The 15,410-nt window shown below is 39.2% G+C and overlaps 2 protein-coding genes across 3 annotated transcripts in view; one reads left to right on the forward strand and one right to left on the reverse strand.

The window, feature by feature from the left end:
* The window catches only part of csnk1da (casein kinase 1, delta a), a 33,483-nt gene extending 30,427 nt beyond the window's left edge, over positions 1 to 3,056 (forward strand). Inside the window, exon 9 of the mRNA XM_082165954.1 lies at positions 976 to 3,056. Within this exon, the coding sequence (XP_082022080.1) occupies positions 976 to 1,026 (51 nt within the window). The 3' untranslated portion in view covers positions 1,027 to 3,056. The remainder of the gene's footprint in view (positions 1 to 975) is intronic.
* Positions 1,929 to 11,621, reverse strand: slc16a3a (solute carrier family 16 member 3a). Of its 2 annotated transcripts, none has more exons than XM_082165914.1 (5): positions 11,010 to 11,621; positions 7,913 to 8,144; positions 7,423 to 7,566; positions 6,558 to 7,346; positions 1,929 to 5,976 (listed from the first exon to the last, which is right to left on the reverse strand). In XM_082165914.1, the coding sequence occupies exons 2-5, from the start codon at positions 8,133 to 8,135 to the stop codon at positions 5,633 to 5,635; spliced, it is 1,500 nt and encodes a 499-aa protein (XP_082022040.1). In that variant the 5' UTR covers positions 8,136 to 8,144; positions 11,010 to 11,621; the 3' UTR covers positions 1,929 to 5,632. The 2 variants fall into 2 exon arrangements, with proteins under 2 accessions (XP_082022040.1, XP_082022039.1); XM_082165913.1 differs by having other exon boundaries at positions 7,913 to 8,149; positions 11,010 to 11,620.
* Positions 11,622 to 15,410: the final 3,789 nt, after the last annotated feature.

The raw sequence follows: 15,410 nt of genomic DNA on the forward strand, positions 1-15,410 counted from the left end.
ATATAATCAGCAAAGTTTTAAACTTTTGATTCAGTGCTGTGGTTGATTGACATGTGAATAGGCGGTCCTTTGAGGTTGTGCACGATGCTGATCTTTATACCAGATTGTAAACGGGTCTCAGAGCCGTGATTTTAAGGCAGTGGTATCCTACACATTCCCATGACATAGACTGAGATGACTCATGGGAATAGGGGAACAATGGCTAATACTATGTTCACACAGCAGAATGATATAGTTGTCAGTCCTGTTTGGAGTGTTAAATATGATTAATTCATGCACAGCTTGTTATGAAAGAAAGTTAATTTTATATTCCATAACCAAATACTATCTTAAATATGGACAATCTGAAATATTTTTAAGGCACAACCAAATTTATAGAGCTTTTTAAGTTGATATGCTGTATGAACAGAAACACAGTTGACAGCTAATGTCACATTATTGACTTGAAGTACACTGCCTTTCTTTTTCTTTGTTTTCTTTTTTAAAGAAATTTCTAACTTTTATTCAGCAAGGACTCAAGGAAAATGTATCAAAAGTGACCGTAAAGGAATTGATATTGTTCCCAAAAAATTATATTTCAAATAAATGCTGTTGAACGAAGAATACTGAAAAAACGAAATATTATGCTGCACAACTGTTTTAAACATTGATGATAATGTTTCTTGAGCACCACGTTTGAACAGTAGTGTATCTGATTCAAGTTACATTTCTTTATTTACTATTATTATCTGTTGCTGTGGTTACAGGCATTATGCAAGAGTTAGAGAAGGGATTTGGTGACGCCCATAAAGACGTCATGTCCTTTTGACATCACGCCAAAAACAGTTGTCACTCCCAAACACTGACTGTGTGAACAGCCTTACATTTTTAATTGGGCTGTTAAAAAAAAAAAAAGTCTCAGAAAGCTACTGAGATATTCTCTTATATATAGATATACTTCTAAACTGGTGTGTCTGTCTCTCCTCTCCACCCCAGGCTCTTTCTCGCGTCACCCCAAGCGGCCTGCAGTCTGCCGTACCTCGATGAGACCCTCCACACGCCTCAAGAGCAGACCAACCACGGCCCTGATCTGCACTAGGGCTTCTCCAGCAGCCTCTAACCATGTGAAATCAACCTCAGCAAATCAAATCGAAACAGAGACTTCATTTCCTCCTTCCTCTTAATGCAATTAAACACACTTGAGAGTCACGCAAAACTTGAGAGATGGACAGTTTTTGGTTTTCTTTTCTTCTTTTGTTACTTACACCACAAACATTTCCTCACATCCACACCTACTCTAACTCCAAAAAGGCACATCGGTTGTGCTTGTTAACATCACTTTCTGCCAGACAATCGCTGGCAAGGTGGGAGGGGCGGGGGGGGGGCGTGATTCTTGGTCATCGCTGCCTTTGGCCCTCTGACACACACCAGGAGGAGAGGGCCGTCCAGAGGCCTCTTTGCAAAGCAGAGCGTCTTGGCTAAAGCCATGTATAATGGCTCTGATAGTGTGGCTCACCCTCTCTCCTGTTGCAAAAAAAATTACTTTTACACAGCTTGGAATGCAGCTGTACTGATAGCCATTGACATTTTGCTTACCGTAACATTTTATTTTTGTCTTTTTGTTTATGTACAACAGAGATTAAATTGATTTCACACTGGCTACAGTCTTTTGCAGATGAATCTTATCTTTTTGTTCATTTAACAGCGTTAAGCTTAATGAAACATGCATCGAATTGAATAGAATTGTTTGAAAGCCTGTTTGTTAATGTGGCAGGATGAAGACAGTGTCACTTTTATGTCTTTTTTTTGTAGTTTATTATGCGGAAGGCCAGGTGGAGAATCACACAGCAATGGTTCGAATAGTTGTTCCCACAGTACCACCTTTATACCGTTTTTAGAATTTTTATTTTCTTTGCACACAGCAACCTGGCCCTCTTTATCAACTCTAGTTTTGGTCATTGTTTTTTTATTTTTTTTATTGCATTCCCTTAAGCTTTTCTTTTGTTTCTCAAAAGCTGTGAAATGCCTGTATTGTAGAGTTGTTGATGTTATTAATGTTGCTGTTTGTTTCTTTTTTTTTTACCCCCTAAACTAAACTTAGTGCTTTTACAGTAACACAGGCACACGTGGTTGGGACAAGACTGTTGGACAGTGTCACGAAAATATATTTATAGCAGATTAGGAAGTCTAATAATGAGAAAAGGGCTTCGTTTTTCTAACCAGAGGGTATAAACTTGGAAAAACTCCTGGTAATCTGACAGGTTTGGGAATATGTTGAAACAAACTGGCACTTTTTCTTTTCACATTTGTGTTTGGGTTTGGAATGCCAGCTTGTCTCAATGAGAGAACACCAGCCATCATTTAAGCCATGCCTGATTTCTTTTTGATTTTCTTTTGACTGAAACTTTTAACAGTTGAGATGCAGGTTTTTGTTTTTCTTCAACTTTATTTACTGAGTATTACCAATGCTTTTAGTACTACTTTTCCCTTGTTTCAGAAGTGTGGTCCCTTGACTTACTGGTGCTATAAGTCACGGAGGACATGGAAGGTGAGCTTGCCTGTCCATATTCAGCATAGTAGAGCGTAGGCTTTTTCTGTAGTCATGGGGTGGGGGGTCTAGTGGTGAAACTCTGAAAATTCTGTTGTCATGTATATAGGATGTTTCTAGTGATGGCAAAGTACCATTTTTTTCATAGCCACTGTCTGTGTGTGTGTATCGTGAGTTTGGGGAAAAGGCTAGTGCTTAGAGAGGTGAGAGGGACTTTGTTCTGTTCTAGATTTGATAAGTTAGTAATTTTCTCTCCACTGGTGGTCTCACAGAAACAGCCGCTCCAGTACTGGTGGTGTTTAAATGTAGGCACAAGTACACTTTGTCGGGATCGAGCTATTATGGATTTCTCTATTTCATTTTTCTGGTTCATTCTACACACGACTGCTTGGCCAGTCCTTCTGCATCACACTGTGCTGTATCAGGTGGAATTATAGAAATCTTCCTTCCCTGGAAGATTTTTTTCCTCATTTGTATTGCCACTGTATTTGTGTATTTTAAAATGTGTAAATAAATTAAGTACTTGTAAGTTGTATTTGTTTTTCTTACTCTCCCCCTATTAAAAATGTTAATGTTCCCGCTGTCATGTCGTTCCCAACCCGTGAGACTTTTGTTCGTCTTCGTAACATTAATTAAGATATTTATTATAAAACCTGGAAAATTGAGTGTGTAACACAAACGTTAACACTTCAAAAAGTGAATAAAGAGAACGCACAAGTGAACCTTATGATTCAAGCGGTTTAATCCAAGTCTTCTGAAGGGACGTGATCGATTGATCAGCGCACACAGAGCTTCAGAAACTGACGTATCAAAAGTTTTGGTGGTATACGTAGACTTTAATGGCGGGACAGAAATCCCTTAGGTTTTATTAAAAATATCAACGTATTTCGACGATGAACGAAGGCCTTATGAGTTCAGAAGGACATGAGGGTGAGTAAATGACTACTGTCGCTATAAAATGGTTATGGCATTGTACAGTAGCCTAGGCTACATGGCTCGTTTTGCCCGTGAAGAAATATTTGAAAAGACAACTGACGTGTATTCAACATTTATTGAGCAGATCTGGGTTTATGTTTTCAGCAGACAGAGGAGAGGTCATTATCAAATAATACAATCATTCTTAAACGTAAACTAATGAAGAAAAAAAAAAATTACAAAATATTTCCCAGCCTGACTCAGATAGGCACAGTGGAAGGGCAGTTTGACAGATTCTGGGGTTACTGAGTCTAAATTTCTCATAGCTGCACTGAAGATGTATTATTATTTTTTAATTACAAATATTCAGTCTGGTAAGTAGTTTAACCAGTAGTGGATCTGATGCTGGTATAAAATTAGAACTATTGCCACTAGGCAGTGCTGTCAAACCTCATTTCTATTACAACAAAACAGTGGGACACACTGCATGCTTTTCTGTCATCATTTTCTAAAAATAAAAGAAACAGTTTCAGTACTTTGAGTCCTTTACATTTAGGTTTTCATTCATTTTTGGTGCATTTTTGGTGAATATTAAAAATAAAAATTTTTTTGAGATTAAACTATTGAACAGCTCAGGTTTGTTTGACCTTCAGAGTAGGAGAAAAAACAGGTAAATGCAAATATTGCTAAAGGACTCTTCAAATGAAGTCACAAATGCAGAGATACCTGCTCTCTACTTCACTACGCTGACAATCTCAGCATAGCAGTGACAAGTTAAAAGTACAGTGTCAGAAAAGGAATTCACAGTACAATCTTATACTGACTAATACAATTATATTGAACTAACATAAGCTTTTCAGCGGACCTGTTTCTGTCCTTTGACATTGAGACATACAAAAGAATAATAAGTGAAGGTAAGTGGCAGGTGCCAATCCAGCAGGATTACAGTATCTTTCTATATGGAATGTTCTAATAATACTAAAGGAATATAACAGTACTGATCTTTATGCTGGAAATCATGGCATTTTCAGATGTCTACTTAAGCCAGTGGACCGCACTGCTCACAACGCACACAAACAAAGCAGTTCACAATCTTCACATATTGCATGAGGTCCCGAAGTATAATCGTCTAGAGATAGGGACATACTATTATTACAAAAGCGTTTTGTGTGAGAAGTGGAAACTTCAGATATCTGATGTCTCTCCTGATATGAGTATGATCAAACTTTCTGTTCCTGTGATAGCGGTCTAACTGTTAGGCTACTTGAGTTTTGTGATGATGTGATGTTAGTCAAAGGCGCTGTAATGATATTTAAGTCACCATGAAATCAAAACAAAAGATTTCTCTTTTTTTATGGAATATTGCAGTATTTATTATAAATACATTATTATTTTTCTAATCTGAATTTTTTTTTTAAATGTCCCTACCTCTTGCAACACGCCGCCTCTTTCTCAAACCGTGCAGTTTTGGTGTAGCCATGGTGACCAGGCAATATTCAAGTATTGCTTAAATTTAAAAGGGGCAATTAAAAGCTTGGCTCATATTTACTATGTTCCTGGTCCTTTTTTGTTCCTTTCGCTTTTTGTTCTTCTAGAACTTTCAGCTGTGTAAGCCAAAATTGCAAACATTTGGCACCCCTCCAAACTCATGAAAGCTGCTCTTCCAAGTTAATCTATCACACTCTCAGTGTCCGGTTTGTCATTTATGGACTGATTGACCGGCAGAAAGCGCTTTCAAACGTTTTCCGATTTGGCTAAAAAAAGCGTCTGAACGGAGCCATTTTTTTTTCTTTTACTGTTTATGTCTGTCACAGAGATCGGTGTGATATCTCAGTAGTCATTTCAGTAGATAAAATAATTTTCTCCAAACCATTCCATAAGAAAATAGCTTACAGCACCTTTAACCTGGTTAACGTAGGTGTCAGTCAAAGAAATGTCTGTGGTTTTGAGCTACAGACGTACAGAGAGTGGCTTGTCCAGATCTCTGTGTGGCAGTGCAAATGCGATATTTTGAACAGCATGAGTGCAGTGTAGGCCTCTATTATTGATTAAATATTCATCTGTCACAGCACACACATTAGGATATCACATCAGACTACACAGACACACATTAACACTGCAACTCTCAATCTCTTGTTTGTGTCTTTACAACCTTTTCGTACGCAGAAAAGGGCAAAGTCTTGATGTCCTTCAGAGGTCAGATTCTGGACTACAGGTGACGTTCATCTTCTGCCCATCTTTAACTTTAAGAAATGTTTCCACTTCTGTTGAATCCTCCACAACACTCTCAGGTCTCGGATCACCCGAATTCTTTGGCTTTTCTGAGTTTCCACTGGTCTTGTGTGGCTCCTTTATGGGTGGCGTACAGGAGTGATTCTTTGTCTCTCCAGCCTCCACTGCAGCCTCTGGTGCCTCGGGCTTCTTTTTTATGAACAGGAAGTTGCATATGGCCAGCACTAACGCTGACAACACAACCTCAATCCCAGCCAGCAGGAAGACATACATGTAATTCTTAGTGAAGTCCAAAAGTCGCCCTTGACAAAGTGAGAACAAGGTTTCAATGGCATTCAAAGACTCTCAATAGATTACAGTAAGTGTATCAAGGTTTAATGATTAGGGATGTGCAAAACATGACATGCATAACATAACTGACTAGTTGGTGAGATGTCAGCTTTTGTTAAGGCTGATTTAGTGCACAAAACTTTTAGTCCACATAAAAAATTTATTCAATTTTTTTTTAAATTATCTTATATAGGCCTAAATAATTTATATAAGATGTATATGATCAGAAATACAGTAAAAACTGTGATATTGTGAAATATCATTTTTTTAATAACATATTATATATATAGATAGATAGATAGATAGATAGATAGATAGATAGATATAATTTACGTAAATAAAACTTCCAGCAGAACATGTGCATTGTGTATTATGCATTTTTGTACCACAGCCATATAATGTTCTTTCCGGTTTTTAGCTAATCAAATTATTTCGAAAACTAAATTCACATATAAAGTAACAAATTTGATATTTCTCACCCTGCTTTAGTTTAAGAGGAAGCTAACCTACAGTATCAGCCATTTTTAGTTTAAAGTGAAATTTCAACACTTACCAGCAGATGGAGGTCCAACCAGCACGGCAATGGCTTCAAACAGGAGAACTAAACCAATGGCGCTTGAGAACTTCTCTGTACCCACAACAGCCATGAGGACCTCAAACTGCAAAGCACCAACCATGCCATAAGAGATGCCGAAAAAGATGCAGAACACCACCAGAGAGGAGTAGTCTTTAGACAAGGAGCCCACCAGATCTGTGATGCCATTGAATAAGATAGCAAAACTGAATAGGTAGACGCAGCGAGGACGAACCCACGAGAGTCCTGCGATGATGCCACACGTGGGCCGTGCAAAAATGTCAACGAAACCCAGAATGGTAAGCAGTAGGGCGGATTTCGTGTCCTCGTTTCCCAGCTCTTTGGCATAGCTCACCACAAACACTGGAGGCACAAACAAACCAAGCACCATAATGGAGGCAGCAACGGTGTAAATGACAAAGCCCCGGTCTCTGAAAACACTGAAGTCCAGCATTTTGGGTTTGGGTTTTGGTTTCTTGTCGCCATCATCCGGTGCGTTTTCAACTCCAGGAGTCTCTGACATCTTTGGTGGGAGTAAAGGCCTCATTAAAGCTCCACAAGCACAGCAGTTCAGCAGTATCCCTCCCAAGATGAGGAAGCCCCCTCTCCAGCCATATTCATACTGAAGGATCTGCCCCAGAGGGGACAGACAACACAGAGCCACCGGACTCCCAGCCGCTGCCAGGCCGTTAGCCAGCGGACGCTTCTCACTGAAATATCGATTCAGCATAATGAGTGATGGCTGAAAGTTCAGAGCCAGTCCAAGACCTGGAATCAGACGATAGAAATGTTTACATGTCACTGGATAGACATCAGTCACTCAATAAAGAAGTAAATGAAGTACCTGTAATGACTCCTATACACAAGTAAATGTGGATGATGCTCGTGGCAAATGATGCCAAGATCATTCCCAACGATGCAAAGAGGCCGCCCACCAACATCACTGGACGACACCCAAATTGATTCACTAAAATGCTGCATAAAGGCCCTGCGAAGAGTAATTATGTACATCTGAACTGTCTGAATCTGGTTTGAAATAATTTACAAGACATTAATGGGATAGTTCACCCAAAAATAAAGATGCTGTTCCAAACATGGAACACAAAAGAAGATATTTTGAAGAAATGTGTTTTTTGTCCATAAGGTCAACAGGATCCAGTCTTGTTTTATACGCATTTGCCTTTCATTACATGGACAAAAACAGTTCAGACATTCTGTTCCCATGAAGAAAGTCATCCAGGTTTGACATGAAGGTGAGTAAAAAATGACAGGATTTTCATTTTTGGGTCAACTATACCTTTAAGACTTTGTTTGATTGGTGGTGAAGAACATACCAGTGCCATAAAGCATAGCCAATAGGATGGAGGAGATCCAGGCTGTGTCACTGTAGCCCACCCCAAACTCTCTAATCAGCTCCTTGAAGAAAACACTAACGGCCTTTGGAAAGGCGTAGGAGAAACCTGTGATGATGAAGCAACCAAAAAGCACAGCCCAACCCCAGCCACCATCAGGGGCCTTCACTTTACAACCTCCGTCATCCAGTGCCACGCCACCCATGATGCTCTACTGCTCTGTGGAAAAATCAGACAACCACACACATGTTCTTAGGGGAATAAGTTGTAGTATGCAAGTCAATAATACTGCCTTCAGGACCCTATACCAGAAATCCCATTCAGTCAAATGACAAAGCAGACGAGTTGTGTCGTGTCTTCTGCTGCCTCCTTGAAGAATCACTCTCGAAATCTTGGGTTTTGATGCCAGAAGACATCAGAGATATAAAGTCTGCAGAGCAACTATAGAGTCTGTCTTTGCACACTCTTATATACAGTTTTCCATATGCTCTCCCTTAAGGCGTGGCTAATATATTTCAAACATGCCACTATTGTTTATCAACATTTTACCATTTTTGGCTATGACTCCAGTCTGTTTAGGCCCCAACCTATTAAGTCAAACAAGAAGTCTCAGCTCATCCCATATTTTCTCTAATGTCAAAACGAGAGGCTCAGCTCAGCATATTGGAGCACATTCCATTCTCTTACTGTCAAATACATGACTATAATATAGTTAACATAAATCCATAAAAACATAAATTGATTATACTTCATTATACTTTATTTTAAAAAAAATCTGATTAACAGAAATATTCCACATAAGGGCAACATTGCAGTAATAAAATGTTTTGTACAGGTCTCACAATGCTGTTAATAAAATGCACAGGTCATATTTTCACACCAAAAAAATAATTTGATGTAAAAATTATAATTTCACAATGCAAACATTTTAATGGCTTTATTCTTTCTTCTGAAATTCCACCAACAGTCTACTGAAAAACAGCCGCGGATGTCAGGGACCAACAAAATATTCATCCACACATAGACCTCTATATGCACTGAATTAATAATAAATTATAAAGGTGTTCAGCATACTGCAACAATTATTTTTCAGATTTTGTATGAGCAGAATATATTAAAATGTAGCGCACCCTGATAGCACATGTACATCACGGAGACGTCTATTTGATGTGCGAGTTTACAACTGGAAGACGGTTTTTTTTTTTTTATGAGTGTTTGCTCATCTGCAATTATGTCTAGGCCAATAGGACGTTTCCTGTCAGATGTCAATAGACGTTTAGAAAATGTCTTTAAAATGCTTATGATTTAGAATGTATGTGAAACTGATCTTAAAGACGTCGATCAGATGTTAGTAAATAGCAGATGCTTTCCAGATGAAGTGATCTTTAACAGACATCATGCAGACGTAGGCCTACGTGTAGGCTACTGTGTACACGCATGTATTTATGATAAGCGGGGGAGCCCTCCAGCTCTACAGCGCCACATCAAATTTCCAATGTAAATGTGGTGAAAATGGAACTGCAGCGTGCTCTCATAGAAAGCCACTGGGGCAGATTTCTGGCAGCCATGACCTAACGTAAACCTCGCTCCAGAACAAGAATGAATGACAAAAGATTGGCCAGTTATCAACTTTATGCAAATATCAAGCGAAAAACGCAGTCGGCAGCCAACCGCTTTTAGGTTCGGGATGTGACATCTGTCTTGAGAGTTTAAAAATATGCAAATTGTACCGGAGTTTATGCTGGATTTAGTGCGTAAATCATTTTGTTTACAAATTAGACGCTTTGCAGTTGTTATATAGGCCTATGTGTTAAATATTTAATTTTGGTGTCTGTTGGGGCAGTGTGAACAGTTATTTTTCATAATTCTAAATCCAACTGCCAACTTGTTTGTTGGCGTTTGTCTGTGCGGTGCTTTGGTGCGGTGTGAATTGAATTCGCCGTAATATGACATTCTGTGCGTCTGTCAATCATCATTGGAGCGCCACCCTCAGGCTGAATAACGCAAGGACATCAGAATTCTGCCAAAGGTGTGTTTGATGTGTTCAGCGATTAATTAGAATATAAAGCTTACTAAATGTTAATCATAAACTAGTGCTAAGACTCAGAATCTGCCCTACCCAAATTTATGGCCAGGAGCCGCTACTACTGAAAAAGGAATTAGAGAAAATGTTATTATGACATTTTTATTATGTCTTGCATATAATGATAAAAAGTAGACTATCATTTATTAGGTTATCTCGATGAGTGATACATCTCTGAGCTTCTTTGTATATCTAAAATGTAGCCTATAATTGTTGTGTCTTTTTATTTATTTATTTTTTACAGTGATGGATGGCTAACACTATAATATTGTATTGCCACAGCTTTATTGTTCATAATATTCCTCGATTCGGCTCTAATGAACTGCCTGTCTACGTCTGCACTCACCTGGTTAAAATGGAATCTTAAATGCCCTTCCTCGTCACGTACAATGTAAGATGCGCAATAGCGGCACTTTTACGCGGTCCGACGCATTAAGTGTAAAACAAGCCTCTAATAACTTAATATTTTATCCAAATCTTCTGGTATAACACTATTCTTTGTTTTAAACATTGGATGCCCTTTCACAACGTCAGTGTTCCGTAATTCTTAGCTACGTATTTTCGAGTCACCTGTTACGTTTGTAGGCTATTTGGGGAATATCAAGGGATGCTGCATGGATGCGGGACAGGCTCATGCGCAGTCCACATTTACAATGAGATGCAAGGATATTTAAGTTCATAAATACCCAGTACATCATTTATCATGCATGATATCTATATCTACAATAGCCTTATTATGAAGTGTGGCTTTATGTGCAATGTCGATTTTTTAATAATCAATATAGCCTACATATGCAGATTTCAATTTCATAGCACATCAGCTCCGCTTCATTAGCCTACATCAAATTAACATTTCAACGAGGTCCTGCAAGATCTGTGCAAATATTTATCTTTATCTGAAGAGGCTAATTAACAGCCTTTAGCACTAAAACATCCAAATCCTTTAACTGCCATAATATGTTTCCTGGATATAAACTAAGTGTAAATGGTACTTACTAAACCAATGATTCTCTTCCACCTTCAGATTTCAGTTCTGATCACCGGAACACGCTTCTAGCAGAGCGTACGACAATATAGACGTAAATAAGAAGGAGAAACGCGACTAGGCGGTGTTCTGTGGACTGGGTCCTAGAGTCTGCTGTTGTCATGTTCACCTAATCGTGCGTGTGATGTAAGCATTTCTTTCTGCGTCTTGTGCAACTGTGTAAAAATAACCTGGCCATATCTAAGGTTCCGTAAGTTGTAAAATATTAAAGTTGCAGAACAAGAAATAGTCCTATGAGTGTAAACTGGAAATTTAAATCTGAAATGTTCACTTTGTTATCTCAAAAATTATCTCAAAATAGAAATTTTTTATGGAATAGGGCTATTCATTTGTATGCATTTTTATGAATATTTTTTATGCAGGAGCCTGTTTATTATAAATGATTTATCCGTGCACATAATTATTGTTTTAATTCATGTGCCCTTGTAATTTAAAATTTTTCCTTTCCATAACCGTCCTGCAGTGAAATCTTTTCTCTGATTACGTGTTTACTGGCGCAAGGGTGGGGCAACCTGTCACTCACATGACATCACAGCAATAGCAAACCACAACCATCCAATCATGTCTTTATAGAGGGTTTGCACCTATGTCACGATTTGGTCAGTTACCCGGATGCGCGGCCATATTGGAGGTACTCGGATGTAAACAACGGCATGGATTGCACTGTTTATGTGCTACTGAACACATTGTTGTTACTCTAATTTATGATGTCTAAACCACGGAAAAAACACATGGAAGCTGCAAAATCATATAGAAAAGGACTTAGTAAGCAGGAAAGAGCTTCCAAACTTAAGTTAATATGTGGAAAATATCCGAACGAGCTAGCTTCTCTAGTCCTTACTGTAATTCTTCCTTCTATTTCTAATCCCGACATTGGCTACGTTCAGATTGTCAGTCCAAAAAAAGCACATGAAATCCGTTTCAAGCAACATCCATATGTGGTTTGAAATCCTATTCAAATCACATATCAGGAAATCCACTTCAGTCTGAACGCTGTGATCGGATTTCGCGTGGTTTATGTGACTTTCTCATGCCACGTAAAATATAAACATCAGACGCTGTTATAGGGAACATGCTGAAAGTCGCTGCCGAAACAAGGCTGTGTTGTTGCAAAGTGCCGGACGAGCAGAAAATTATTATTTTTGAAACCGGCGCAGAAAAAGTGTTGTGCATACCAGCCTCCTACAGTTCTGCAGCAGGCTCAAGACGCAGTAGTCCAGCGCGGCGGCTACACATTTCCATGTTGTAAAATTTAAATAAGACAACATTTTTATTGCAAATGCAAACCCCTCCATCAACGCAACATCATTGCCGTATTGTCAAAGAGCTGCATGGACACACAAATCGGATCTGAACAGTTGCGATACAGTGTGTGGACATCATTTTAGATCATATTCCAATCGGATACAAAGATAATCGGATTTGGACTGACAGTGTGAATGTAGCCATAGTGAACTACTTTACGTCAACATTTTAGCCATAGTCAACGCTTAATTTACACATGTGGCTGATGCTGTGCCTCTCTCAACCAAAAACGCAATCTTTCATCAGTTTTTTGCACTCTTCTCTTTAACTTTCGGCAGTCTATAGAACTCAAAATGTTTTTTCTCGGTGCGACCGATTTGTACAGACCAAAACACAACCATTTTTCAGCAGCAATAATCAGCCAAATATGCAAGCCCGTTCAGTTCAGTGGCATTGTTTACGTTCAGTGCCTCCAAAATGGCCGACTTCCGGATTGATGACGTGTAGTGAAAACCCTCTATACATAGTTCCCACATGACGTCACAACATACGGGCATTTGCCGACCCTGCGCCATTTCTGTGGGCATGCTGTGGGCAGAACATTAGAAGAAGAAGCTGAAAAGAGTTAATTTCGTGATAAAAAGTGAAAATGGTCATCTCCTGCTCGGTCAATGGATTTTCAAATCGTGCCGGAGGTTCAGTTAAATTTGGATTTTACAGTATACCCGTCATTAGATTTCATGAATGTGACGTTAAGCGTCAGAACAACGATGGAGGTTATGGCTGGCGAGGATAAACAGGAAAGAAACTCCCTCAAAACACGCAAGAATTTGTTGTGTTTTATTGCGAGTGTACACAAATATAAGTTAACACTTTGCAGTTTGAATGATGTCCTGTATACAAAATGATGACGAGGTATTAAAAACATACAAAAACAACATTGTTTCCACTGTTCGATCGCGCCTGCGACTCTCTCTTTCACTCTGCCACACGCACACACACATTCCAGCCTTGCAATCTCAGATTATGTCCCTAAAGAACCCGCGTATAAAGTAGTTCCGCATTAACCGTTACATTAATTAATTTGCACGCGAGTTTTGTTTATTTTCATGCCGTGTATTCATATTCATGCACATATTTCCAGGCTCGGAATTGCTCACATGTGTTAAAACTCCTAGCCAATACCAGATAATGGTACACATGGATAATACTGTATCTGAGGCAAAGCTGCAAAATCAGTGCTCAGTTTAGCGCATACGGATCCACACCATTTATGACTGAAATGTTCGCATTGTACCTCTCTCTGTCTTGTGTTAATAGAGTCTCTTTATAATCTCTGTCACTTTGTCTCTTCGTGATTTTCGTAACATTATAAATAGAAAGAAATATTCGAAATTTGCTTGTAAAACTCTATACTGTCTATGTTAAAACTTTGTAAACACAGCAGCTTATGCCCTCAAAGATGGCGTCTCCGGGGAGGTCACGTGACATTAATTGGCCTGTGGGAACTATGTATAGTCAAACCAGAGCCCGTCTACGGAAAGCCTTGGCACTTCCTATACGCTAAATCGAAAGCGAGGCTCCGGTGGGAAATAAACCGGAAGTGTCGCCTTTAATCACAGGAGAGTCGTGAATGCGATGGCGTATTGTTGTGTTCAATGTATAAAATGAGTTATTCTAAAACTGTACATACATTTCTTTCATACTTTAGACTATATACAGTGAAATTAAATTTTTTTATATTTTTTTTATATATAATTCAGAAAGTAAAAAAAGAAGCAGGAATGAACTATATACATATCCTATATTGGATATTAACATCCAATAGTGTAAATCGCGGCAGCAGCTTCAGGTTGGTAGTCCAAGACATTGTTGTTTATCTTTACTTCCGGGGTTCTTCCCACCGGAGGCGATATTGTTTTTCACAGGATGGTAGGGGAAGACTCATGAATATTCATTAGGGAAGTCATCCCTGATTGGTCTGATGACCTACCCCTAACCCCACCCCTAAACCTACCCGCCACTGGGGGTCTGATGACCTACCCCTAACCCCGCCCTAAACCTACCCGTCACTGGGGTTAAGACCAATCAGGGATGACTTCCCTAATGAATATTCATGAGTCTTCCCCTACCATCCTGTGAAAAAAAATATCGCCCACCGGAGCCTCACTTTCGATTTCAAAATGGCGGCTGCGTGAAATCCGCGTATTAGCCCCATTGTATCGATCTTGGTTGCAGTTCCATTAGAATTCCACTGGAGGTGATTGCGGGCGAGCGCAGACTGAATGGAAGTCTATGGAGCTAGACGGCTAAATGTATCTCTTTCTCCTGCTTGTCACTGAATCAACATAGATTTTATTGTTGATTCCACAAGTTCAATATAGATTATAGTCCAAAAGTCGAATGAATGAGTACTTATGTCCTTTTGATTTCTTACAGGTTGGGCCGTTGTTGGCCGGAACACGCTAGCATTCTGCTAATGAATGCTGATTGGTCAGTGACGGACTTCTCTTCCTATTAGACATTCTCTGGTCAAACTCAAGTCCCCCCGTCCTACTTTTTTTCCTTGTTTGAAGAGCAGTTTTACTCGGAAATAGATATATACGGTGGCCCAGTAGTGCACAACACAACGAAATTGCCGCAACACAACGTAAATGAGAAACAACACAACGGAAAATGTACAACACAACGGAAATAAGCCACAACACAATGAAATAAAGCCACAACACAATGGAAATGCTCCCGACCACTAGAGGGCTGTCGGAGCGTGGGAAAAGTTCGTTTTCCATGCCACTGTTCTGAGTCAACAGTCTAAAAAATATATCAACACCACGATAAGTTTTAACAGTATGTAGCTAACCATTGACATTTAATTCAAAATCACCTACGTCCATTATAGCTGCATATTTATACTCTAGAATGCTTTTACGCGCTACTACCACAGCGTGGAATTAAATGAAATAAGCCACAATACAATGGAAATAAGCCACAACACAACAAAATAAAGCCGCAACACAATGGAAATGCTCCCGACCACTAGAGAGCTGTCGGAGCACGGTAAAGTTAGTTCCCTTAAGGATGGAAGCGGGTCAAAGCCATAGACAGTA

Source organism: Leuciscus leuciscus (genome assembly GCF_965113295.1).
Source record: "Leuciscus leuciscus genome assembly, chromosome: 1".
Classification (NCBI taxonomy): Eukaryota; Metazoa; Chordata; class Actinopteri; order Cypriniformes; family Leuciscidae; genus Leuciscus; species Leuciscus leuciscus.